Source organism: Sorex araneus, chromosome 6 (assembly GCF_027595985.1).
Source record: "Sorex araneus isolate mSorAra2 chromosome 6, mSorAra2.pri, whole genome shotgun sequence".
Taxonomy (NCBI): domain Eukaryota; kingdom Metazoa; phylum Chordata; class Mammalia; order Eulipotyphla; family Soricidae; genus Sorex; species Sorex araneus.
In genome coordinates this window covers 23,228,152-23,254,687 of record NC_073307.1, presented here as the reverse complement: position 1 = coordinate 23,254,687, position 26,536 = coordinate 23,228,152, and the positions used below count along the sequence as shown (strand labels likewise).

At 43.7% G+C, this 26,536-nt stretch overlaps 1 protein-coding gene across 1 annotated transcript; it reads right to left on the bottom strand.

Moving 5' to 3' along the window:
- Window positions 1-5,091: 5,091 nt before the first annotated feature.
- On the bottom strand, window positions 5,092-25,118 carry NME5 (NME/NM23 family member 5). Its single transcript, XM_004609983.2, has 5 exons — window positions 24,990-25,118; window positions 12,145-12,350; window positions 9,773-9,873; window positions 8,080-8,198; window positions 5,092-5,179 (listed from the first exon to the last, which is right to left on the bottom strand). The coding sequence occupies exons 1-5, from the start codon at window positions 25,116-25,118 to the stop codon at window positions 5,108-5,110; spliced, it is 627 nt and encodes a 208-aa protein (XP_004610040.2). The 3' UTR covers window positions 5,092-5,107.
- Between the last annotated feature and the right edge of the window lie 1,418 nt (window positions 25,119-26,536).

Sequence of the window (26,536 nt, the reverse complement as noted above, 5' to 3'; positions counted from 1 at the left end):
GGATCAATCCCCAGAATATGATCCTCTGAGCACTGCCAGAAGTGACCCCAAGCACAGAACTGGGAATAGCTCATAAGCACCACCAGATATGGCTTACAACTCCTCCCAAAATAAAAACAATAGATTTTGAGGTCAGAGAGATAGTACAGTGGGTAGGGCATTTGGCTTGCACGCAACTGACCTGGGTTTGATCCTCAGCATCCTATATGGTCCCCAAGCACTTCCAGGAGTTATTCCTGAGTGCAGAATCAGGAATTACCCACCCTGAGCACTGCCCCTTTCACCTCCCCCCAAAGTAGAAAAGTTTATTGAAAAATAGAAGAGAATGGAAAAAGGAACTCCCCACGTGGAGAGGAACTAGCATATGACTAAGTTCATTTTTGGTACTTTGTATATTTCAAACTATGCTCCAGCCATAGGAAGGAACTTAAAATAATAATTTACCTTTTCTTTGTGGAACCTGTTTCTCTGAAAAGTGCCAACTAGTTAAACTAGACTAGAATTGGTCAGATATAGTATTTTATTTTAACTGAACTTTGAAAGACTGAAGCCTTAAAGTCTGAACGTTTTCATCCGGGATGTTTAGTCTGTAGTCAGTCATCAGGTGGCTAGAAGTTTGGCATGACTAATTTTTCACAGTCCATTTGCTAAATGACACATTATAAAAGCAAGCACCACTAAAAAGGATGTGCTTGTTTCCAAAGCTTCAATCTAATTGTAGACTGACTTTTATATTGGTCCTTGTCTAACCATTTTATGGTGCAAGAGGCTCTAACCACATATATATGTTAAAGACTCCTTGAAATGTTCTCACATTGACAAGGACTAGAAACACTAGATAAAGTCCAGGGAGTGGGTGTCATTCTGGCATCAACATAAAGGCCACCCATAAGGATCAGGATTTTACAATCCTGATTAAGATAAGATTTATTAACCTTAACAGCTGAGACGCCTTTTTCTATAAGTCACCTAACCCTCTTTACCCCACAATTGAAAACTTATACCTTGGGAAGTAACTGGAAGAGTTGAGGATGCTCCTTTCGCTCGGTAGAGATGCTTCAGGATAAAAACACTGAGCATTGAAGAGATCCAAAGTCAGACAATATAAAATTTAAAGGAAATTCAGGCTGACACATCATTGGTACCTTCAAGGGCTTTGTCTGTTTCATTTCATTTGCTGAATCTATTGTTCATATTTCCAATCGGCATCTAAATACCTGTCAGGTGTGTAGTGATTTGACAATGCTGGACTGAATGAGCACTAGATTTGAGAAAAACAATCTCAATTGATTGAAGAGAGAATGAAAAGGGAGGAGGGAATTTGAGGGTGCTCTGCTAGGTCATACGGAGCCATAACTTTTCCAGGGGAGCATGCCCCTCACCTCAGCCAAGAAATGCAGATGAGGCAAGAGGGGGCAAACAGGAATTTTTTATGGTCCTAATGATGGGGCTGTTGGTCCGATTAGCTGCCCATTTGTCTGCAAGCTGCTTCCCCCCATTCTCTGGCCCCTGTCATTGCAGGGCAGCTGCCGCCCAGGAAGCAGACAGGAGGGGCTCCCTCTGGAGCTGGGGGCAGTGGCACTTTGCAAAGTGTTGGCAGGGGGTGGGCTATAAAAAAAACAATTTGGTCTGGGAACAAAAGGCATCAATCACTGCGGTGTCATGGGCTCTCTATTGGGATGCAGGGGAGAGAGAACTTTTTGGGTCACCTTGAAACCAGGAAAAGGACAGGCATCTCCCCTTTCCCAGAGACGACCGGGTTTACTAGGAAAGCCATGCAAGACTGTTCCACAAAGATCTTTTTCTTTAGTCATGTCCTTTGTTTAAATATTTACTCTTAATAAAAAGTACTTTTCAACCTGGAACTGTAAAAGTAATTAAAATTTCGGTAAGACTTCAGAATTTTTGCAACATTTTGGGGAAAACAATACCTTGACACAAAAACAAACCTGGGAAAACATGGAAGACTGAGTACATGTTCCTTTCTGCCCAAGACTGACAGCACTGGAGAGGCAGGAATTTCAGGTATATGATTAGAAGAATCTCTGGCAAACCGGAGTATTTGTTTCTATCTGGTCATCCTTGGAGATCACTTATTTTTTTTTTTTTGGGTCACATCCAGTGATGCTCAGGGGTTCCTCCTGGCTCTGTACTCAGGAATTACTCCTCGTGGTGCTTGGAGGACCATATGGGATGCTGGGGATTGAACCCGGGTCGGCTGCATGCAAGGCAAACACTCTACCCACTGTACTATCTCTCCAGCTCCTGGAGATCACTTATTAATGATGAAGAAATTATTTACAAGTGATTGGCTAAAAGTATAACTCTAGCTCTGACCATTTTCATAATACGAAGTAATTATATTTACATTTATTTAATTTATTTCTGGGCCATACATAGCAGTGCTAAGGATTTATTCCTGGTCCTGTGCTCAGGGATCACTCCTGGTGGGGACTAGGGGACCATAATCAGTGCCAGGTCAGCTGCGTACAAAGCAAGCATTCTACCTGCTATACTCTCTAAGATTATAGCTGTATAAAATTAAACTGAACTACACATTAATTCTAGAATATTTCTTTTTTTTTTTTTTCTTTTTGGGTCACACCCAGCAATGCACAGGGATTACTACTGGCTCATGCACTCAAGAATTACTCCTGGTGTGCTCGGTGGACCATATGGGATGATGGGAATCGAACCCGGGTCGGCCGAGTGCAAGGCAAACACCCTACCCGCTGTGCTATTGCTCCAGCCCCAATTCAAGAATATTTCAAAGAATCTTTAACACATATATGAGATCAGAATCTTTTTGTACTATAAGGTATTATGTATCTAATAATAGAATATGTGCTTGGGAAAACTAAAATCTCATGTCTTTCTCAAACCTTTAAAAAAGAAATTAGAAATTAGGGGAACTGGAGGGATAGTACAGTGGGTAGGACGTTTGCATTGCCTTGCATGTGGCCAACCTGGGTTCAGTCCCTGACATCCCATATGGTCCCCTGAGCACTACCAGGACTAATTCCTGAGTGGAAAGCGTGGAGTATCCCCTGAATATCGCCAGGTGTGGCCCAAAAGACCTCCCCCAAAGGGGGGGGGGAATCAGCAACATCTCAGCACCTGAGTCTTTTACTACTTATTATAGCACTGTTATGCCCTGAACCACCACCATATCCATATACGGAGCTTCCCAGAAAACAGAACCAGGAAAAGTGAAAGTCAGATAGCTCCTGAGTACTACGCTTTACTGAGGAAAAGATAACCAAATATGGACAAAATGGACTGAAAGACGTGACGAAGCAAAATCTTCTTTTGAGGGGGGAAGCACACCTGGTGATGCTCAGGGATTGTTCTTGGCTCAGCACTCAGAAATCACTCCTGGCAGTACTCAGGACCCCACCAGTGCACATTCCCCACCACCAATATCCCCAGTATATCCCCCCTTCCCCACCCTCCCCCTGCCTCCATGGCAGACAGTATTCCCCATACTCTCTCTCTACTTTTGGGCATTATGGCTTGCAACAGACACTGAGAGGTCATCATGTTTTGGTCATTATCTACGTTCGGCATGCATCTCTCATCCCGACTGATTCCTCCAGCCATCATTTTCTTAGTGATCCCTTCTCCAGTCCATCTGCCTTCTCTCCTCTGCTCATGAAGCAGTCTTCCAGCTATGGGGCAATCCCCCTGGCCCTTGTATCTACTGTCCTTGGGTGTCAGCCTCATGTGATGTTGTTCTATACTCCACAAATGAGGCAGTCCAGAAGCAAAATATTTTCAAATGCATTCCTTATGCAAATTTTGGGGAGAATCACAAACCCTTAGACATTTCATCATTTCATGACCCTTCTCAAGAGTTGAAGCAGAAAACTAGTTCTGCTAAAGAGAAAGAAAAATATGAAGCCATGAAAAAGGCAGAAAAACCTTTTATAAAAGGGAACCAATGGAAGGTTAAATGGAAGGGTTTTTTTGTTGACAAAAAAGGGGGGAGCAACTTAGTTGTCTTCATCTTCTTTTCCTTTTCGTTTTTCTTGTATTTAAAAATCTTGTAGTTGTTCTGTTTTTTTTTCCTCTCCTTTCTCTGCTCAGCTCTCTTCCCCTGGTCGACAGTGCCAAACCAGTTTGTTTTAACCCCAGGGGCTGGAGTGATAGTATAGCGGGTAGGGTTCTTGCCTTGCACTGGGCCCACCTGGGTTCGATCTCCTAGCATCCCATATGGTCCCTTGAGCCTACCAGGAATGACCCCTGGTGAAGAGCCAGGAGTAACCCCTGAGTACTCTCAGGTATGATCCAAAAACAAAAACAAACAAGCAAAGCCAACTGGCTTTAGATACTCAACTCCTTCCCTCTCCCTTTTCTCTCTTTTCTCATGCCCACATGGCTTGTACCCAGTCTTGTAATATACTCCATGACTCACCCACATTCCTTTTAAAAGAAAATAGTGATGGAAAGCCATGTAACACATGTTTTGAAGCTGTGCACTGTCTTTTTTCTTTTTTTGTATAGTCATCACACTATTGTATTTCTTGTAGTATTTTCAGCGATCACTAACCTTGCCTGGAATGATACGGATGTTGTAAACTGTCACAAAAATTTAAAACAGGTTTTTGGAGTCTGAGAGATAGTTCAATGGGTAGGGCGCTTGCCTTGCATGCAGGCTACCCAAGTTTGATCCAAGGCACCTATAACACCTCCTGAGCCCTGCCAGGTGATCCCTGAGCACAGAGCCAGACGTTGGCTGTGAGAACTTCCACATGTGGCCCAAAACCCAAATTTTTTTTTTTTTTGCTTTTTGGGTCACACCCGGCGATGCACAGGGGTTACTCCTGGTTCTACACTCAGGAATTACTCCTGGCAGTGCTCATAGGACCATATGGGATGCTGGGATTTAAACCTGCGTCAGCCTCGGGCAAGGCAAACGCCCTACCCGCTGTGCTATTGCTCCAGCCCCCCAAAACCCAAAATTTTAAAAAGGAAAATACGGTTACAAGTAACTTAGTTCACTTAAAAATCACCTTTTTTCTTTTTTTTGCTTTTAAATAGAAGCATATCTATTATAAAAAGACAATTCATGATTTGTTCTTTGGAGGACTTATTTTTATTAAGATTCTTATGTAACTGGGTGGTGACCAAGTTTAGGTTTGTTGGGATTATTTTTCAGCAACCAATCAGCTAGCCAAACCTAAGAATAAAAGAGGAAAAAAAATCCTTAAGTTAATAAGCATTTACATATTTAATATATATGTACATATACATCCATCACTTCAAGAATAATGAGAGATCAGTGCTTCAGGCTAAGCTCCAGCAGAGAACATCCCTAGCATGCCTGAGATCATGAATTTGATCCCAAGTCCTGGCCCACATCACTGCCCAGTATGATCCCTGGCTCGGTGTGATCCTTGATGCAAGAACCATGACCAAGTGCACGTGACCACTGGTGCACAGCGACCACAGCAAAGGGGGACAGGGGAAGAATGAGAAACTGACCATGAATGCTGAAATATGTGTGCATGAAGCCCTGTCATTAACAGTGTTATAAACCAAGGTACTTCGAAAAATACATTGTCTAAGGGAATAAATCTGGGGCTGAAGAGAGTACAGGGGCTGGAACGATAGCTCAGTGGGTAGGGCGTTTGCATTGCATGCAGTCAACCCGGGTTCAATTCCCAGCATCCCACATGGTCCCCCGAGCACTGCCAGGAGTAACTCCTGAGTGCAGAGCCAGGAGTAACCCCGGTGCATAGCCTGGTGTGACTCAAAAAGCAAAAAAAGATAGCACAGAGGGTAGGGCGCTTGCCTTGCATGCAGCCAGCTAGGTTGCTCTCCAGCATCCACATGGTCCCCTGAATGTGGGGGATCCCTGAGGACAGAGCCAGGAGCCACACCACTGGGTGTGGCCCCAGACCAAAAAGAAAAAAGACTCAGTACTGTAAATATGTTAGACATCCTGAGCGGAGGGCTGACTCGAAGGCCTGGAGAGCTAGCTGTGCAGGTAGGAGGCCCACAGTCAACCCCAGCACTCGCTGCTAGTGACTCATAAGCCAAATGCCACAAGTGGTCCCTGAACACCACCAAGTGGGTCCCCCCCAAATCACATCAAAAGTAACTCCAATTACAGTGCTAGGAATAGGCTCTGAGCACTGCTGGTGTGACCTGCCCTCCCTCCTCCAAAAAAGTTTGTGTGCACCGGTTTGTATGCAGGAGATCCAGGTTCAATCCCTGTATTGTCCCCTGGGCACCATTAGGAGTGATCCCTGAGCACTGAGCTGGGTTAATTCCTGAGCACTGTAGAATATGACCTGAAAACAGCGACAAGAACTTATGGTATTAACATAAAAACAGAGATATAAGTCTATAGAACAGAACTGACAATTCAAAAATAAACCCATTTGTAAATGACCAATTAATATCTGCCAGTGATAGCTTGTCTATTTAGGGGGAAAGTATAATCTCTTCAACAAACAATACTAAGATAAACAACTTATCCATGAAAAAGAATTAAATTATGGGTTGAAGAGAGAGGACAGAGATTGAGGCGCTTGCCTGACAGCTGGCCAGCCTTGGTTGCAAATCCCAGCACATGACAGTCTCCCAAGTACTACTGGGAGAGACCCCAGAGCACAAAGCAAGGAAAACCCCCCAGAAGTGGTCACTGAGCGCAGAGTCAGAAATAAACCCTGAGCACCACCAGGTGTGGTCCAAACTGCCCTCCCCCTAAAAAAATGTAGGTATCACCTAAAAAAATATATGTAATATTTTATTTTACATGTTAATTGTTTACAGTAGTACTAATGCTTAATGCTTTGGGTATATATAAAGTTATTTCCCTTCACCACCTTCAGAGGGCTGGGAGGCAGCTACCATTATTCTTTAGTCACTTTATGGAATAGCTTTTAATAACTGCCTCCCACTATTTCAAAAAATATAAAGTTTTATTACTTATTTTTTCTTTACCATTTTCATTGCGGTTCCATGAAATATAATGTTTTAAAATATGAAAACTACTGGGTCAACAACACTGAAATCAGAGACCCAAAACTTTGATAACCAAATTTAAAAGGTGCCCATCAAGGAGCTGGAGCGATAGTACAGTGGGTAGGGCGTTTACCTTGCACACGGCCGACCTGGGTTCGATTCCCAGCATCCCATATAATCCCCTGAGCACCGCCAGGGGTAATTCCTGAGTGCAGAGCCAGGAGTAACCCCTGTGCATCGCCGGGTGTGACCCAAAAAGCAAAATAAATAAATAAATAAAAGGTGCCTATCAAAATGGGAGGTTGGGGCTGGGGTGAGCAGAGGGAACCTGGGAACACTGATAGAGGGAAGCTGGCAGCAGTGTCGGGACTGGTGATGGAACACTGGAGGTCAAAATCCCAACTATGAGTAACACTGTAATTCTGTGGTGAGCGGGCCTTCAGCATAGAGCTTGTACAAACACTTACGGTCAAACATTCGCATAAACATGTTGAGAAAGCCATTTTATAAGAACCGGAGGACTGGGGCATTTTTACAAGAGCAGGATGGTTAGCCAACAGGAACAGATAGATAGGACTTGACATTCTTGGGGTAGGCTTGTGGTTTATTGATCAGCCTTCTGGATATCTATTGTTATCTCCCCTGGTTGCCCCTGCTGCCATTAGTTACTTTTAGTTTTGCCTTAAGGCCATGATGCAAGTAGATTGAAACCTAAGCATACATAAGGGCTTCTTGCACCCTCTCCTCGTGAACCCCTGTTATCCGGTTCCGCGGGTCAAGACATAATTCACGTGTGCAAAATTAAAAAAAAAATACCGGGGCTGGAGCGATAGCACAGCGGGTAGGGCATTTGCCTTGCATGTGGCCGACCCGGGTTCGATTCCCAGCATTCCCATATGGTCCCCTGAGCACTGCCAGGAGTCATTCCTGAGTGCAAAGCCAGGAGTAACCCCTGTGCATTGCCAGATATGACCCAAAAAGAAAAAAAAATATACTATCTCTAGTTGTTTTTTTTTCTTTTTTGGGTCATACCCAGCGATGCTCAGGAAGATGTGAACTATCTTCCCAGCCTGCACAATATTCTTTTAATATGAAGAGTTTTCTTACAAAAGGATCTGGTGGCTTTTCCTTACAAAGTTCTGTGAGTCCTCGAAGCAGAGTTGGTTTTACATAGAAATTCAAATAATCCTGAGCAGCATGTCCGGCTGGAATGGGCTCAACAATCACTGGAAATAGAAAGTGTTATTAAAGCTGAGTAAGTGAAGAGATACTATACAGTCATTTAAAAGGACACCTTCAAAGACCTCTATCTCTCTCTGTCTCTCTCTCTTTCTCCCTCCCTCTCTCTCTCTTTCTCTCTGTTTGGTGAGCAGGGGAGGACATCCTTGTCTCTCTCTTCAGGAGACCAAAACTGGTGTTGGGGATAAAACCCAGGTAGGTCACGTACATGGCAAGCACCTTACCTGTTGTTGTATCTCTCTGGCTCCTCAGAGAGATTTAAATGTCATGAAAACTTTGAAAAGCTTTGACTTGTGTTTTTTTGCCACACCTAGCTGTGCTCAGGGATTACTCCTGGCTTTGCAATCCCCCAGTGTGCTACTTTTGATTAAACTTACTAAACCTACTGGTTTCACATGTTCATACCTAAATCATTACTGGTCATAGGGAGAGGAAGGTGGTAGGAAAGATTTATTATTTATTTATTTATTTATTTTATAATGTAGGAGTACTGCTATTTATTCAACCATTGATTGAGCCAATTGAATTTGGCATGAACTCCACGGAAAGATTTCTTCTAACTAGCAGACACGCTCAGTCTCAGGAAGACAGTGACTAACAACAGGAGTACTTTGCCAGGATACTAGAGAAAGCTGGGAGAATTCTGGCAGGTCTTTGGCAAAAGGTTTCTTTTATATTAGTCCGTAGCACCTTTCATTGCATTTATCACTAAAATGATTATTCACATAAACATTAGCATATAATATTAGTATTTATATAATTTGATTTTCCTAGCCTGTAAATTAAGAACATGTTTAAAAAATAAATGGGGGGGCTGGAGTGATAGCACAGCGGGTAGGGCGTTTGCCTTGCACTCGGTCGACCCGGGTTCGATTGCCAGCATCCCATATGGTCCCCTGAGCACCACCAGGAGTAGTTTCTCAGTACAGAGCCAGGAGTGACCCCTGAGCATCTCTGGGTGTGACCCAAAAAGCAAAAAAAAAAAAAAACGGGGCTGGAGTGATAGCACAGCGGGCAGGGCGTTTGCCTTGCATGAGGTCGACCCAGGTTCAATTCCCAGCATCCCATATGATCCCCTGAGTACCAGCAGGAGTAATTTCTGAGTGCAAAGCCAGGAGTGACCCCTGTGCATCACCAGGTATGACCCAAAAAGCAAAAAAAAAAAAAAATCACGTTTATCACACTGTCAGGATTGACCCTGAGCTGTGTGGCAGGAATAGTTCCTGAACACTGAACAACCACCAGCCAGTGTGGCCCCAAAGGCCTATATAAATAAATTTTATATAAGTGAATTTTGATGGGGAGACCTTGGGGCCACACCTGGTGGTGCTCAGGACTCACTCCTGGCTCTGCACTCAGGGATTACTCCTAAGGAGGCTCAGCGGACCATACGTGATGCCTTGGATCATCCTAGTCAGCCTGGCGCAAGGCTAGTGCTTTAACCTGTTTATCTCTCCTGCCCAGACAAAATGATTATTTTTTTCTTCCCAGCTACACTCCCCAAATAAAAGAAAGAGCAAACAATGCAGTGCAATTGTCAAATTACTCATGTCTAACTCACCTTCAGGGAACAGGAACCGAATTTCCCTTTCTGCAGCAATGAAGTCTTTACTCCCGTGAAGCGCATTCCTCAGATCATCTGTGCCATAAAGTGATCTTAGACTAACAGTTAGAGATGATTAGCCTTCTTGCTTTTTACAAATGCTTTATCATCAATTTTTGCTGGGGTGGGCACCAGTAACATCTTCATTGTGAAACTTGTTAACTTGTTATTGTTTTTTTTTTTTTCTTTTTGGGTCACACCTGGCGATGCACAGGGGTTACTCCTGGCTCTGCACTCAGGAATCACTCCTGGCGGTGCTCAGGGGACCATATGGGATGCTGGGAATCGAACCTGGGTCAGTCGCGTGCAAGGCAAACGCCCTACCCGCTTTGCTATTGCTCCAGCCCCTTGTTACTGTTTTTGGCATATCGAATACGCCACGGTCTGTCAGGAAATTTTCAGTATCCGAAATGTTTTATACTTGGGAATTTAAAAAAAAATTGGGGCCACACCTGGCAGTGCTTAGGGGTTACTCCTGGCTCTATACTCAGGAATTACTCCTAGCGGTGCCTGGGGAACCATATAGGTAGGTGTGAGGGATCGAACCCAGGTTGGTCGTGCGAAAGGCAAAATCCCTACCCTCTGTACTATGGATCTGGCTCCTATACTTAGGGATTTTTAAAAATAATTGCCACTTATCACAAGCATTTCACAGTTGACCCTTTGAACAAAGAAGGAAAGAGGTACTGATGATTTACCCAGCCAAAATTTTGCATATAATTTTCAACTCCCCCAAAATTTAATAGTATTTTTTTAACTGAAACTTTACAGATTAAATAAGTTATTTAACACATATTCGTTTTGTTTGGGGGACACATCTGGCTGTGCTTAGGGCTTCCTGCTAGCTCTGTGCTCAGGGGTCACTTCAAAGTGGGGTTCAGGAGACCATATGGGGTGCTAGGAAATAAACCTGGGTCAGCCACAACAAGGCAAATGCCTTATCTGCTGTATTTTCTCTCTGGCCTCATGTTTAACAATATTTTATATAAGAGTAGATATACTATAATCTTATAATAAAGTAAGTTAGAAAAGATTGAAGAAAAACCCCAAAGAATCTATATTTACCATGTTGTATTATATTTGACTCTATAAATTCTTCTTCCTTTTTGAAGGGAGAAGGTCCAGTTTTGGGGCGACACTCAGCATGATCAGGTTTTACTACTGGCTCTCTCTGTGCTCTGGGATCACTCCTGGCAGAACCTGGAGGACCATGTGTGGTGCTGGGGATTGAACAGTACTTGGCTAAATGCAAAAGCAAGTGCCTTACCTGCTATATACTATCTCTCTATCCCATGTCATCTATTTTTAAGAAAATCTACATATAACTGTAGTTCAACCTTGTATTGCTCAAGGGTCAGAATGCCTTGCATGCTGCCAACCTGTGCTTGATCCCATTGCATTTGGTCCCCTGAGCACTGCCAGGAGTATTCCTGGGTGCAAATCTAGGAGTAACCCCTGAGCATCACCAGGGTGTGGTCCAAAAATCAAAGCAAAAAATGGATTTTAATTTATTTAGATGAGGCCATAGAGAAAATACAGGAGGTCAAGGCACTTGTCTTATATGTATTGGACCCTGGGCCGATTCCAGCAGTTCATACAGTCCCTGGAACACAGAGCCAGGAGTAAGCCTTTGGCACTGCTGGGCGAGGCCCAAATCACCCTTCCCCCAAATCTACGTAAAGAGATCAGATGTATTTAAATCTGTAGAAGAAATATACACTGAGGAAATGGCACTGAGCTCTGTGCTTGGGAAAGTATGTGCTGCTAGGGATCAGACCAGGATCCACAGCACACAAGGCCACAGTCCCTATTTCTCTGGTTCAAGGTGGGAAGAAGTAAAAAAAAAAAAAAATCAATGCAGGGGCCAGAGAGATAGTTCAGTGGGTAGGGCACTTGCCTTGCAAGCACCTAATCCAGGTTCAATCTCTGGTACCCTAGATGGTCCTCCTCTGAGCACCATCAGGAGTGATCCCTGAGCACAAAGCCAGGAGTAAGACCTCAAGCACAGCTCGATGTGGATCAAAAACAAACAAATCAAGAAAAAATAAAACCAAAACCAGAGAAATAAAGTACCATACCCATACCGATTTTCCATGAAAACTTCAGTGACAGTTTATTTCAAGGATGAGTGACAAGTAAGACAATCAATTGTATATAAATTAGATATTTCCTCGACTTCTTCTGTATTTGTATGAAAATATACATTTAAATAGTTTAAAATGTAAATTGGAACTCATCTCCATCAAAAAAAAAAGTTGATTTAGGAAAAGTTTCAAATAAATACCCACTCCATACAATGAAACCATTTCACTTTTCCCTGGGAACATTACCTCTCTGGGTGCGTTTCTTTAGCTTCTAAGCTATTACTTGGTCCCAAAAGTTCTTTCCAGTAAGAGATTGCTTGGTATCTAGCTAATATCATGGCAACAAGTGGTCCAGAACTCATATATGCCGTTAAATTTGGGAAAAACATCTTTCCATATTGTTCCACATAAAAGTTACTACAGTGTTCAGGACTAAGACGCAATTTTCTTCTCTATAAAAGAAATAAAATGAATGCAACATAATGAGTTAACAAGTTTTCCTCTAGAAATCAGCTGTGTATTCTTTGGGCCACACCCTATAGCACTTGGGTGCTATTCCTGGCACAGTGCTCAGGGGTCACTCCTAGTAAAGCTGAATGGAACATGTGTCAGGGATCAAACCCATGCCTGTCATGCAAAACATACATTCCATCCTATTGAGCTATCTCTTCAGTCAAGCAATCTATTCTTTTTGTGTGTTTTTTTTTTATATCTAAGCATCATCAGGTGGTGAACCAAAAACAATAAAAAAAATATATATATATATAAAATATACATATATAACTATTTGAGGCCAGAGAGATAGTACAATGGGTGAGGCAGTTGCCTTGCACAGGGTCGACCCAGGTTGAATCCCCAGCACCACAGGAGTTACCCATTTTTTTTTAAATTCTTTTTTATTATTTATTTATTTATTTTGCTTTTTGGGTCACACCTGGCGATGCACATGGGTTATTCCTGGCTCATGCACTCAGGAATTACTCCTGGCAGTGCTCAGGGGACCATATGGGATGCTGGGAATCAAACCCAGGTCGGCCTCGTGCAAGGCAAACGCCCAGCCCGCTGTGGTATCGCTCCAGCCCCCACACAGGAGTGACCCTTGAGCACAGTCATGAGCACTGCTGGGTGTTGTCCAAACACCCCTCTTCCCCCAAAAGAACTATTTTACATTTAGTTAAGACTTGAAATGTTTTATATATATGTTATTACCTTTTAGGAGGAAGGGGGGGCTGGGTCACACCAGCTTTATCCAGAGGCTATCCTGACTGCTCAAGACTCACTCCTGGTGGTTCTCAAACCAGGGTTGGCTGTATGAAGGCAACAACCTTAAGCCCTGTACTATCTCTCTGGCCCACAGTGTTAACACCTGGCACTGCTCAAGGTTTATTTCCGGTTGTGAGCTTAGAGATCACTCCTGGTGGGACGGGAATGCCTTGTGCAAAATCTCCCCAGCCCCTCACAGTGCTGTTTCATGAATGAGAAGCTATATGAAAGAATTATTAAATTTACTACTGCTTTTTATTGGGGCAGCACACCCCACAGTGCTCAGGGGCCCAGATGTGGTGCATTGGTTGCATGAAACACAAAGTGCCCATATTTCTCCAGCCCCTACTACTGCTTTTTTGATGCCACTGAAGGTGAATCATGAGGGGAAAGAATTTAACTGGAACAGAGGGATTCACAGTAAAAATCAAGAAAAACTTCTGACTGGACTAATGATGATGAGTCATGGAGAGAAGTTGCTAAAGTGAAGGTTTAAAAATCTCCATGATTGGGGGCCAGAGGGATAGTACAGCATGAGGGCATTTGCCTTGCATGCAGCTGACCTGGGTTTGATCTCTGGTGTCCCAAAACAATAAAAAGTAAATAAAAAATAAAGACATGTCTTGTGTGATTAAGGCAGAAATTTCATTTAAAATGGGTTAGATTTTTTTTTTCTTTTTTGGTCACACCCGGTGATGCTCAGGGGTTACTCCTGGCCCTGCACTCAGGAGTTACCCCTGGTGGTGCTCAGGGGACCATATGGGATGCTGGGAACCGAACCTGGGTCGGCCGAGTGCAAGGCAAATGCCCTTGCTATCGCTCCAGCCCTTGGGTTAGGTTTTTTGTTTTATTTTCTTTTTTTGTTTGTTTGATTTTGGCCTTTTGGGTCACACCTGGTGATGCTCAGGGGCTCCTCCCAGCTCTGGACTCGGGAATTACTCCTGGCGATGCTTGGGGGACTATATGGGATGCCAGGGATCAAACCCTGGTTGACTGCAAGCAAGGCAAACACCCTACCCACTGTACTATTACTTCGGTCACACCCCATAGTGCTCAGGACTTACTCTTGGCTTCTGCTCTCAGGGATCACTTGTGGTAGGCTTGGGGGACAATAGGCCAGGAACTGAACCAACTTTTTTTTATGCTAGAGATCCAACACAACACCGCGAATAGGCAAGGCAAGTGCTCTACGGCTGAGCTACACCAATGGCTAAATGGTCCTCTTAAAGCCCCTTTCACAGCCAGCAGGTGTATTAAGATTTCAGAAAATTGATAAATGGGTTTCTTTGTAGGAAGGGATCCAAAATGCCAGAGCAAGAAGCTTGGAATGATGCTTACCCAAGTGGGTCAATACTTATGGCTAAATACCAATTACCATAAAAAATAAGGTGCCAACACCCCATTATTCACCACAGCATTTAGTACAATAGCTAAGATATGCAATAAATCCAGCTGTCCAATGACAGTTGAGTGGATAATGAAGGTGCGATTGATAAATATATATCAACCCTTATATATATTACCATATATATATGTACCATATATATATACACATACATATGGAATACTACACAGCTGCAAAGAACAATAAAACAATCATGTAATTCACTGAAACTTGGATGGAACTGGAGGATATCATGTTAAATGAAGAAAATCAGGAGAACAAATACTGGATTCTCCAACTTATTTGTGGTATACAGAATTTTAAAATGAGGGAATGAAATGTATCAAAGGGGGAATACCTCGATTACCCTTGACTGTAGATTGGAGAAATTAGAACAGAAAAGGAAAGGAATCAAGGGGGGTGGGGGGAGTAAGAAGAGGTGAATGGGAGATAAAGGGGCTGGGGTCAGGGGCCTCGGGCACATCAGTGCTTGGGACTGTGTATTTTATAAATTGTCTATGTATTTAATCCACAGAGCCCTAAACTATGACAAAACTTAAAAAAGTGCCTGTCAGCTATAGTACAATGGGTAGGGCATTTGTCTCGTATGCGCCAACCAGGGTTTAATCCCCAACATCCCTCATGTAAATTTCTGAGTGCAGAGCCGGGAGTAACCCAGAAGAGTCTATGGGTTTGGCCCCAAACCAAAAACAAAACAAACGTGCCTGTCAAGGAGGCAGGCTGGGGGTTGTGAGGGAATCTGGGGACAGTTGCAGTGAGATTGTCATTGGAATACTGTAAGCCTGAAACTTGACTGTGAATAACTTTATAAATCACTGTCACTGTCATCCTGTCATCCCGTTGCTCATCGATTTGTTCAAGCGGGCACCAGTAACGTCTCTCATTGAGAAATTTATTGTTATTGTTTTTGGCATATCCAATATGCACGGGTAGCTTGCCAGGCTCTGCCGCGCGGGCTCAATACTCTCGGTAGCTTGCCGGGCACTCCGAGAGGGGCGGAGGAATCGAACTCGGGTTGGCCGCGTGAAAGGCGAACGCCCTACCGCTGTGCTATTGCTCCTGCCCATGATACTATAATTTAAAACCAGAAAAAAAAAAAGTATGAATGGGTTAGTGATTTGGTTTGGTTGTAGAGCCCTTACCTTGCTTACGTGAGGGCCTGAGTTTGATTCTTGGTATCCTCAAAAAAACACCCAGTAAGATGCTGGTATACGGAAGTACCACATCTGGAAGAGGGCGATGCCCTGAAGAGCAGAACTAAACGTACAGCACCACAGCCAGGCTTGTGGATTTTACTGGGGTGGGGGGGAGGGGCAGAGGAAACCCTGGAGTTCTATGCAATGCCAGGGATTAAACTGAAGTCTCTAGCACGCAGTGTGTCTCCATAGTGATTCAACTGTTTGTCACAAGAGTGTAGGAAAGGGGCAATAGCCAGGTGCTGCTATCTGTTCTCATACTGATTTTTTTTTCATATGGAAAAGAAATTTGAGGACTGGAAAGACTGCTCAACGGGCTGCGCACATACAAAGCACACGGGAAGGCCAGGTTCTGATCCCAAGCGCCATGAGTGACGTCCCAAGCACAGAACCAGGAGTAGCCCCTGAGCACCACTGGGTATGACCGCAAAATTAAAAAAAAAATCAAAGAAGTTGCAACAGCACTACTTTAGTACGACCCTTCATTTTACTATTTAAAATGAAGACATTTTAATACGTGGCCCCATCCCCAACACCTCTAGCAGCATCAGGAATAACTCCCGAACATCTGCATTCCTCCCAAAATTAAGGGCTTATGTGAAAAGTTGAGACTGAACCACCAATTCCATTGGGGACTTTAAAATTAGTTCAGGTAAAATGTTTTGGAATTAGATGATTGTTTTCACAGTAAAGCAGTAAGAGAAGAAAAGGAACCATTTGTAACAAAGGAAAGAGTGCCACCTATTGAAAGCTCCATCATCTTACAATTTTCCATAGAGGGCGCAAGAAAGTTAACTCCCAAATACAATAATGTTTACAGAAAATGATATCATACTGGTCATATAAGACCAAATATTATGTGATGGGCGCTGGAGCAATAGCACAGCGGGTAGGGTGTTTGCCTTGCACGCGGCCGACCCGGGTTCGATTCCCAGCATCCCATTATGGTCCTCCGAGCACTGACAGAAGTAATTCCTGAGTGCATGAGCCATGAATAACCCCTGTGCTCGCCAGGTGTGACCCAAAAAGAAAAAAAAAAGTTATATGATAAATCCACTTATACCTGGAATGGCCAAAGCCATATAAAAAGTTTTATAGTAGTTATTAGCAACTAGGGAGAGAAGAAAACAGAAAATTTACTATTAAGTTTTTGGTCTTTTCTTAAAAGTTTTTGGGCCACACTAGGCCAGTGCTCAGGGCTTACTCCTGGCTCTGCACTTAACAGTCATTTCTGGGGTGCTGGGGACTATCTGGGGTGCTGGGGATCAAACCTGGGTCAGCTACATGCAAGGCAAGTGCTTTAGTTTCTCTCCGGACCCACTGCTTACATTTTTGAATGTGTGTGGTAGCATGAACAGAACCCAGAGCCTCTCACATGGCAAGAAAGAATTCTATATTTAAGCCTTATCCCTTTCCTAAGGAATTACTGCTCAATAGGTACAATTTGTCTGAGATGATGAAAAAGTTGAGATGGAAAATTGTGATAGTTGTACAACAGTAAAAATAGACTTAACACCACTGAACTGTGCACTTAAAAATGACTATAATGGCTCAGAGGCCAGAGCCCAGGTTTTATGTTTAGCAACCCCTCTCCCCAAGCCCTCCCACGCTGTTCCAGCAGTTTTTGGTATGACACCCCCTAAAAAAAACCCCAACAGGATTACAATGGTAAATTTGATGTGTGTACATTGAGCACAGTTAAAAAGACAAGCATATATACACAATATTTGGTTTGAAACTAATTGCTAAGTAGGAAGAGTGATCATTTTGGGACACACCTTGTTCTGCTGAGAGCTTACTCCTGGCTGAGCTCAGGGGTCACTCTTTTTTTTTTTTTTTTTGCTTTTTGGGTCACACCCGGCATTGCACAGGGGTTACTCCTGGCTCTGCACTCAGGAATTACTCCTGGCAGTGCTCAGGGGACCATATGGGATGCTGGGAATCGAACCCTGGTCGGCTGTGTGCAAGGCAAATGCCCTACGCATTGTGCTATTGCTCCAGCCCCCAGAGGTCACTTTTGACTGAGCTTGGGGACCATGTGTGGTAATCTAACCCAGGTTGCCTGTGCAAAACAAGAGTCCAGCCAGTGTATTTGTCCAGTCCCAAATACTATTTGCACTAATTTAAATCTACAGTGAGTATTAGCCACTTTTGGTTTGTTTCTCTTTTGCTTTTGGGTTACACCCAGCGATGCTCAGGGGTTACTCCTGGCTGTGCACTCAGGAATCTCTCTGGGCTCTGCTTAGGAAACCATATGGGATGCCAGAGATTGAACCCAAGTCGGCCACATACAAGGCAAACACCCTACCCGCTGTTCTATCTCTCTGGCCCTGATTTGCTTCTTATTTGGGGGCCTAACCTGGCAACGGTCAGGCCTTACTCCTGATACTGCTTGGGGATCACTCCTGGCCGTGTTCAGAAGACCATGTGTGTGGTGCCTAGTATTCAACCTAGAGTTGGCCACTAGGGAAGGCAAGCGCCGTAACCCCTGTATACTCCCTCTGGCTCTGAATTAGTCACTAAATTCTCGTTTGTCACTAGTTCTAGGAATCCAACCCAGGGCTTCATACAAGTGAACCATGAGTCCTAATGCCCAACTGCATTCCTAGTTCCTACCAATTCTTTTTATGTAGTGTTTTTTGGGCCACACCTAGTGCTACTCAGGGCTTACTATTGGCTCTGCACTCAGGGATCACTCCAGGTGGGCTTAGGGAATCTTATGGGATGCCAGGGATTGTGCCTGAGTTGGCCGCTTACAAGGCAAGTAACCTACCTGCTGTAGTATTGTTCTGGTACATCTAATTCTTTTTATTAAAATTATTTATTTTTAGGTTTGGGGCCAGGAGGTTACTCAGCTTACTCCTGGCTGAGCTCAGGGATCTCTCCTGGCGGAACTTGGGGACCATATGGTGTATTGGGGAACTAAACCTGGGCTGAGTTTGCTGCATGCAAAGTGTCTTACCCACTCTACTATCATCCCGTCCCCAAATTCTTTTTAAAATACAGCATTTTGAGACTAGAAAGTTGAACAGGTGAGTGTATGCATTGTATGTAGGAGGTCAGTCTGATTCTTGGCACTGAATAATTTCCTCCTGCCCCAGTGTGACTGGAAGTGATCCATGAGCAGAGCCGCCAATCGCCCCCACAAATGGCCCCAAAGACAAGTAAGTTACATATATATATACATATATATATATATGTTAAATTTGGACTGGAGCAATAGCATAGCAGGTAGGGTGTTTGCCTTGTATGCGGCTGACCTGGGTTCGATTCCTCTGTCCCTCTCAGAGAGCTCGGCAAGCTACCCAGAGTATGCTGCTCGCATGGAAGAGCCTGGTAAGCTACCTGTGGCGTATCTGATATGCCAAAAATAGTAACGACAAGTCTCACAATGGAGACGTTACTGGTGCCCACTCGAGCAAATCTATGAACAATGGGATGACAGTGCTACACTGCAGTGCTATATATATAATTTATATATAGAATATAAATATACATATTTTTATATATTCCATATATATGGAATTTAGCAAATAAGAGATATGGGGGCTGGACAGTATAAAAAGGGAGAGTAATCAATCTCTTTCTCAGTTTGGGGGTCACACTTGGCATTGCTCATGTGCTACTCCTAAAATGCTACTTGGGGAGCCCCTCAGGGCCTCAGATAGAACCCGGGCCTCCCACATGCAAAGCATGTGCCGCAACTCTTTGAGCTATCTCCAAATAAAACAAATCTTTTATGCTGGATTATTTTCAATCTTTTGTAGCCAATGCAGCAAATAAATAACCTGTATATGTAACTTCATTTGGGTGGGGGGCATACCCAGTGGTGCTGAGGACTTACACCTGGCTCTGCGCTCAGAGACCATTCTTTTTTTATTTTTTTGGGTCACACCCAGCGATGCTCAGGGGTTACTCCTAGCTCTGCACTCAGGAATTACTCCTGGTGGTGCTTGGGGGACCATATGGGATGCTGGGGATCGAACTCGGGTCAGCCGCATGCAAGGCAAACACCCTACCCGCTGTGCTATCGCTCCAGGCCATTCCTAATGCGGTTTGGGGGACCGAATGTGGTGCTGTGGATTGAACCTGGGTTGACCACGTGTAAGGCAAGTGCCGTACCTGCTGTACTATTGCTCCAGCCCTATGTCACTTTATATTAATATATTGTGTTGTCCTCAGTATTGCTTTACTTTCCCCCCAGAGATTTAGCATTGTTTTGTACATTTTAGGTACCATTTTTCTTGGGGCCCGAATGATAGTATAAAGGGTAGGACATTTGTCTTGCATGCAGTTGATCCAGGTCCGATTCCTGGCATTCCATATTGTCCCCTGAGCACTGCCAGGAGTAATTCCTGAGTGCAGAGCCAGGAGTAACCCTTAAGCATCACCAGGTGTGGCCCAAAGAGAAAAAAAACATCATTTTTCTTTTTCCTGTTAACAGTCACTTCACTTTTTGTGCCTATTTTCTACTAAATTTCTCATTTTTCTCAGAGCTTTTCACATATTAGGGTAATTAGCTCTTTGTGATATGCATAAGATTAGTGTAAAAGTTTGGGTTTTGTTATTTCTAGACCATACCCAGTGGTGTTTAGGGGCTATTCCTGGCTCTGGACTCAGGAGTAACCCTGGACTCAGGAGTAAAATAATCAGGGGACCACATGCAGTACCTAGGATTCAAACAAGGGTTTCTGAAGCAGCCACAAGCAAAGTATGCACCTTCCTCCTGCACTATTTCTTTTTCTTTGACCCTTTAAGATTTAAAAAAGATGTTTATAGATGGGGACTGGAGCGATAGTACAGAGGATAGGGCGTTTGCCTTGCACGAGGCAGACCCAGGTTCGATCCCCGGCATCTCATATGGTCCCCCAAGCACTGCCAGGAGTAATTCCTCAGTGCAGAGCCAGGAGTAACCCCTGAGCATCGCTGGGTGTGACCCCCCCAAAAAAAAAGAATGGAAAAGAATGGTCTCTGACCACAGAGCCAGGTGTAAGTCCTTAGCACCACTGGGTATGCCCCCCACCCAAATGAAGTTACATATACAGGTTCCCAGCATCCCACATGGTCCCCTGAGCACTACCAAGAGTAATTCCTGAGTGCAGAGCTAGCAATAACCTCTGTGCTCGCCAGATGTGACCCCAAAAAGCAAAAAAAGAAAAAGTTTATAGGTTTAGAAATATATATATACATATATATATGTATATATATACACACACACACATATATATACACATTACTAAACCTATAAATGTGTATGTAATTTTTTCTGGACTCAAGGTTAACAAAATGAATGTTCCAGTCTAGAAATGTGGCGCATGGGAGGTAACAGGTCTTACATGTGTAAAGCCCAGTTCTTGATCCCAATACTTAAAAAAAACAAAACCTCCAAAAGAATAAAAAGAAGCTGCTCCATCTTTTGTTCTTAATTCATATGGTTTTTGCTTTTTGGACCACACCTAGCAGTAGCTCAGACATCACTCCTAGCACTGAGGATCAGATGCAGTGCCAGGGCTGAAACCGGGTGGGCTGCATGTATGGCAAGGGTCTTGTACTAGGTCTCTTGACCTGTATTTCTTGTTTTGTTTTATTTGGGGGGTATGATTTGGGCCTCACCTGGCTGTGCTCAGGGCTTACTCCTGGCTCTACAGTTTGGGATCACTGTGGCGGTGTTTAGGGGAGCATATGGGATACTGGGGTTGAGACCACAGTTGGCCATGTGAAAGGCAAACTCCCTGCCTGCTGTACTATCATTCTGGCCATCTTGAGCCTTGGTTTTAATTTGTAGGCAAGGCGTTGGGACCACACCAGATAGGGCTCAGGGATGATACCTTGCCCTGTGCTCAGTAATAACCCCTAGTGGTGCTGGGGATTCAAATAAGGATTGACCACATGCATGGTAAATGGTAAATCTCCTATGTTCCCAGGCCCTGATCTCTCATCTCTTTTTTTTTTTTTTTGGTTTTTGGGTCACACCTGGCAATGCACAGGGATGACTCCTGGCTCTGCACTCAGGAATTACTCCTGGTGGTGCTCAGGGGACCATATGGGATGCTGGGATTTGAACCCGGGTCGGCCGCGTGCAAGGCAAACGCCCTACCCACTACGCTATCACTCCAGCCCCCTCTCATCTCTTTTTTAACTTTGGCCATACCTGGCAGTGCTCAGGAGACCATACACAAGATTTGAAACCAGGGTCAGCTTCATGCAACACTGGTGCCTTAATCTAGATCTAAAAGTTCATCTTTATCCTAGTCTTTTAATTAAAATATTTCTCTATACTGTAGTATTTCCTTATATCTTCTGGTATTCTTGTATTCTCTCAGCTTCCACTTATCTTTAGCACTGTCACTGAACCTGGGTCAGTGGCAGTCAGTTGGGTGCAAGGAAAACGCTCTACCCACTGGAGTGATAGCCAGGTTCCATTCCTCTGTCCTTCTCGGAGAGCCCGGCAAGCTACCGAGAGTATCTCGCCCACATGGCAGAGCCTGGCAAGATACCCATGGTGTATTGATATGCCAAAACAGTTAACAACCAGTCTCACAATAGAGACGTTACTGGTGCCCACTCGAACAAATGGATGAGCAACAGGATGACAGTGATACCAGTTATATTTATTTTTTATTTTTTAATTTTATTTTTTATTTTTTGCTTTTTGGGTCACACCTGGCGATGCACAGGGGTTACTCCTGGCTCTGCACTCAGGAATCACTCCTGGCAGTGCTCAGGGGACCATATGGGATGCTGGGAATTGAACCCGGGTTGGCCGGGTGCAAGGCAAACGCCCTACCCGCTGTACTATTGCTGCAGCCCCGCAGTTATATTTATTTTTAAAAAATTATTCCCCCCAAAATATATATGTATTTTTTCTTTTGGGTAATACCCGATGATGCACAAGGTTACTCCTGGCTTTGCACTCAGGAATTACTTCTGCGGTGCTCAGGGGACCATATGGGATGCTGGGAATGAAACCCAGGTCAGCCGTGTGCAAGGCAAACACCCTACCCACTGTACTATTGCTCCAGCCCCTCCCCCAAAATATTTTTAAGGAATTATTCCCAGGGCCTGATGGTACAGAGATAAGATGCATGCCTTACATGTGGTTGACCCTCCCCCCATCTCCAGCACTGCCTATAGTCCCCCAATTCCTGTCAGGAGTGACCCCTAAGCATAGACCCAGAAGTAAGCCTTGAACGCAGCCATTGTGATCCAAAAAAACCCTAGAAGTTCAATACTTGGAGCTGGGAAGACAGCTCAAAGGCCATGGGCATACGCACTGCATGCTTAAGGATCTGAGCTCCATCCCTCCAAGAACTGCTGGGTATAGCCCTAGAGGCCCACAGGACATCCAGGGTGACCCCGATGGCCCCCTTGACACTGCTCAGTCCAAGCATTGAAGTAGTTAAAGCATCACCAGACCCAAACATTGACAATCTGTCCTGCTCGCCAAATATCACCAGTAGCATCTAGGAGAACCCCACGAAAAAAAGACTCATTTCTATCTTGGCTGAAGTGGTGAGCTCATGCGTTGCATGTATAAGACTCTGGGCTTGATCATTAGCACTGCATGGCCTCCCAGGCACCACTTGGTGTGGCAAAGGAAAAATAATTTGAATAGTCTTTTAACAATACTCTTTATTTTTCCTGGGGGAGGGTCACACCTGGCGATGCACAGGGGTTACTCCTGGCTCTGCGCTCAGGAATTACTCCTGGCGGTGCTCAGGGGACCATATGGGATGCTGGGAATTGAACCTGGGTCAGCTGCATGCAAGGCAAATGCCCTGCCTGTTGTGCTATGGCTCCAGCCCCCAACAATACTCTTCTCACATTCATTTTCAAACTTCTAGATTGACAATGTAATAGGAAGAACAAGGATATGGGTAAATGCTGAATTTAGTTTGAAGGCTGCAGAGATAGTCCCATGGGAAAAGCGCTGTCTTGCACACAGCTGGACCAAATTAGACCTTTATCACCACAAATGGTCCACTAAGCCCTGTCAGGAGAGATCCCTGATCACAGAGCCAGGAGTAAGAGGATAGCTCAAACACCCCTCCCAAAAAAAAAACAATTAAAAAATAGATATTTGTAGTAACTCAAAAAATATTATGTAAAGTCTGTCAACAAAAGACAAACAGTGGTTAATCCACACATGGGAATAGTACACAAGAGTCAAAAGGATGAACCTTAAGGAGTAAGTTCTGATTACTGCCTAGTGTGGCTTCCAAAAATAACAGCAGGGGCCAGAGTGATAGTACAGCAGGTAGGGCATTTCCCTTGCACGCGGCTGACCCGGGTTCGATCCCCAGCATCCCGTATGGTCTCCTGAGCACCACCAGGAGTGATTTCTGAGTGCAGCGCCAGGAGTAACCACTGAGCATCACTGGGTGTGACCAAAAAGAAAAAAATTCAACAAAATAAAGCAATATATACAAAAATAAAAATATGTATCTATAAATCTATAGCCTATATATGTAAAGAAATCCATATCAAATATCTTCCTCATTTCTCTAGATGATGATTTTCCCTCTATTCCCAGTTTCTATAATTAAGAAAAAAAATCCTTGACTTATAAAAAACATTTATTAATAGGGTGGCAACATATGTATATGTGTATGTGTGAGTATAGTATATATATATGTATGTACATGTACATACACATATATATATATATATATATATATATATATATATATATATATATATACATGGGCTGGAGAGATTGTACAATGTGCTCGCCTGCCTGTCCAGCGGGCCCAGTTTAATCCCTAGCACTATACATGGTTCCCTGAGTACCACCAGGTGTGGGCCCAAACCACCTCCCCTCAAATAAACTAAAAACAACAACAACAACAACAGCAAAACCACTAAATAGATTAATAGGGTTGAGATAGCTCAAAAGGTTGGAAGGCTTCCATGTAAGAGCCCTCATGGTCCTGTGAGCACCACTGGAAGAGCCTTCCAGGGCACCTTACTGGGACAATTCTTGAGTACTCAGAGCATGGCCCCAAAACAAACAAACAAAAATATTAAACAACTTCGCCTAATTAGGTGTTAGGTTGTAGTTTCAGCAGGAGAGAACAAGCTTCTGTGTCTGAGGTCCTGGGTTTGATCCCTAATCGTTTACTACCCCATCACCACTTTAAAAAAAAAAAAAGGTTACTGGAATTTTGTGTAAGGGTATAAAAGGAAGCACAGAGAGAAAAGAGCACGGTCACTTGTCCAGAAATTACCTGAACAATGGTGAATCCAGATCTGAGAATAATATCTCTTATCTCCTCCTCTTTGTCAACAACATCTGGTTTGATAATGGCCAGAGTTCTTTCTATATATATCTGAGGTGGCAGCACTGATATCTCCATTCTGCCTTTTCAGAGAACAATTAGATCTCTTGACTGGTATTAACTGCAATGACAAGCATCCCCCCACCCCAATTAAATGAAGTAGAAACTGAGAATGGAATTACTAGGGTGTTTTGATTTTTATACTTAGAAACAGGTATCTTTTTCTATAAAGTAGTGTCTTAATAATATTATAAATTAGACTCCACATCCTAGGTTTTGCTAAGTCTTCATCCCGCTGAAGGACTAAGCTGGAACTGCTGCAGTCTTTGGGCTGCAGCAAGACTGAGGGCAGCAACTATGCGCCGCGGGGAGGGGTCCCTCCTCTCCATCAGGGGGGCTGACACTAGGCTATATGCCTAAGGTCAAACCTCCTTAGAAAGCTGGGTCCCAGCTGCAACTGCGAATTCCGAATTCTGAATTCCAAGTCTGACCCTCACAACGGAACTCACCTGAGCGCTCCTTTCTCTGTGCGTTACTGTTTTTGTTGCTAAGAGACAGAAAAGCAGCTGCAGACGGTGGCTACAGAGGGCCAATCCAAGCCGTGCACTCTCAGCCTGTGATCGCTCCCTTTAACTACAAGAGGGAAGGGCCAGCTACAAGCATGTCTTTATTCTTCTGGCGAATTTGAGGGCTACTAGATGTTTTTTCTAACGTTTCCTCATAGTTTATCTTATTTCATCCTCCAACCCATTTGATGAACACTTCAATTACTTCCATGTTATAAATGACGAGACAATCCCTCATTCCACCTCATTCCTTCCGACATCTATGTAAAGAAATCCATGTCCAATACCTTCCTCTTTTCTCTAGAGGCTGCTTCCCCTTTACTCCCAGTATCTATAATCATTAAGAAAGAAATTTTTGACTTATTAAATAACATTTATTTATAAGGTGGCAATAAACAGTTTAATCAGGTTACCTTTAAGCCCCTGGAACAAAAATGTGGATAACAACTTAGGGCATGACCCAAAATCTCAGCTTTCGCCATTTTTACATTATGTCCATAGGCACCTTTGGTTGTGAGGAAAGGCACAGTTCTTATTAGGAAAAACCACAGGTGTGATAAACAAGCACTGCACTCTTCTATGGGTCAGCATTTCAGTGAGAAGTGCAAATTCCAGAAGAGCTCGGAGTAGCAGCAGCAGAGTGACAAAATTTCCCTCTGGGTTGGCTGGATCTCATTCCAGATTACTTAAGTCTCTTCTTTTGTCTAACCAAATACTCAGCACCTACAGGTTAAAGGCAGATAACAAACTATAAATGCTAAAAACTATACAAGTTTGAATGCAACTTGTTTCAACAGGATTTGACTATGCTGTTTTTTTTTTCTTCTTTAAAGTATGATGCTACCCAGAGAAGAAACCCTAAAATGTCTTCTTCTGGTTACTATGTCTTATTCCCTACAGATGGGACAGCATGAACATACAAATGAGAAC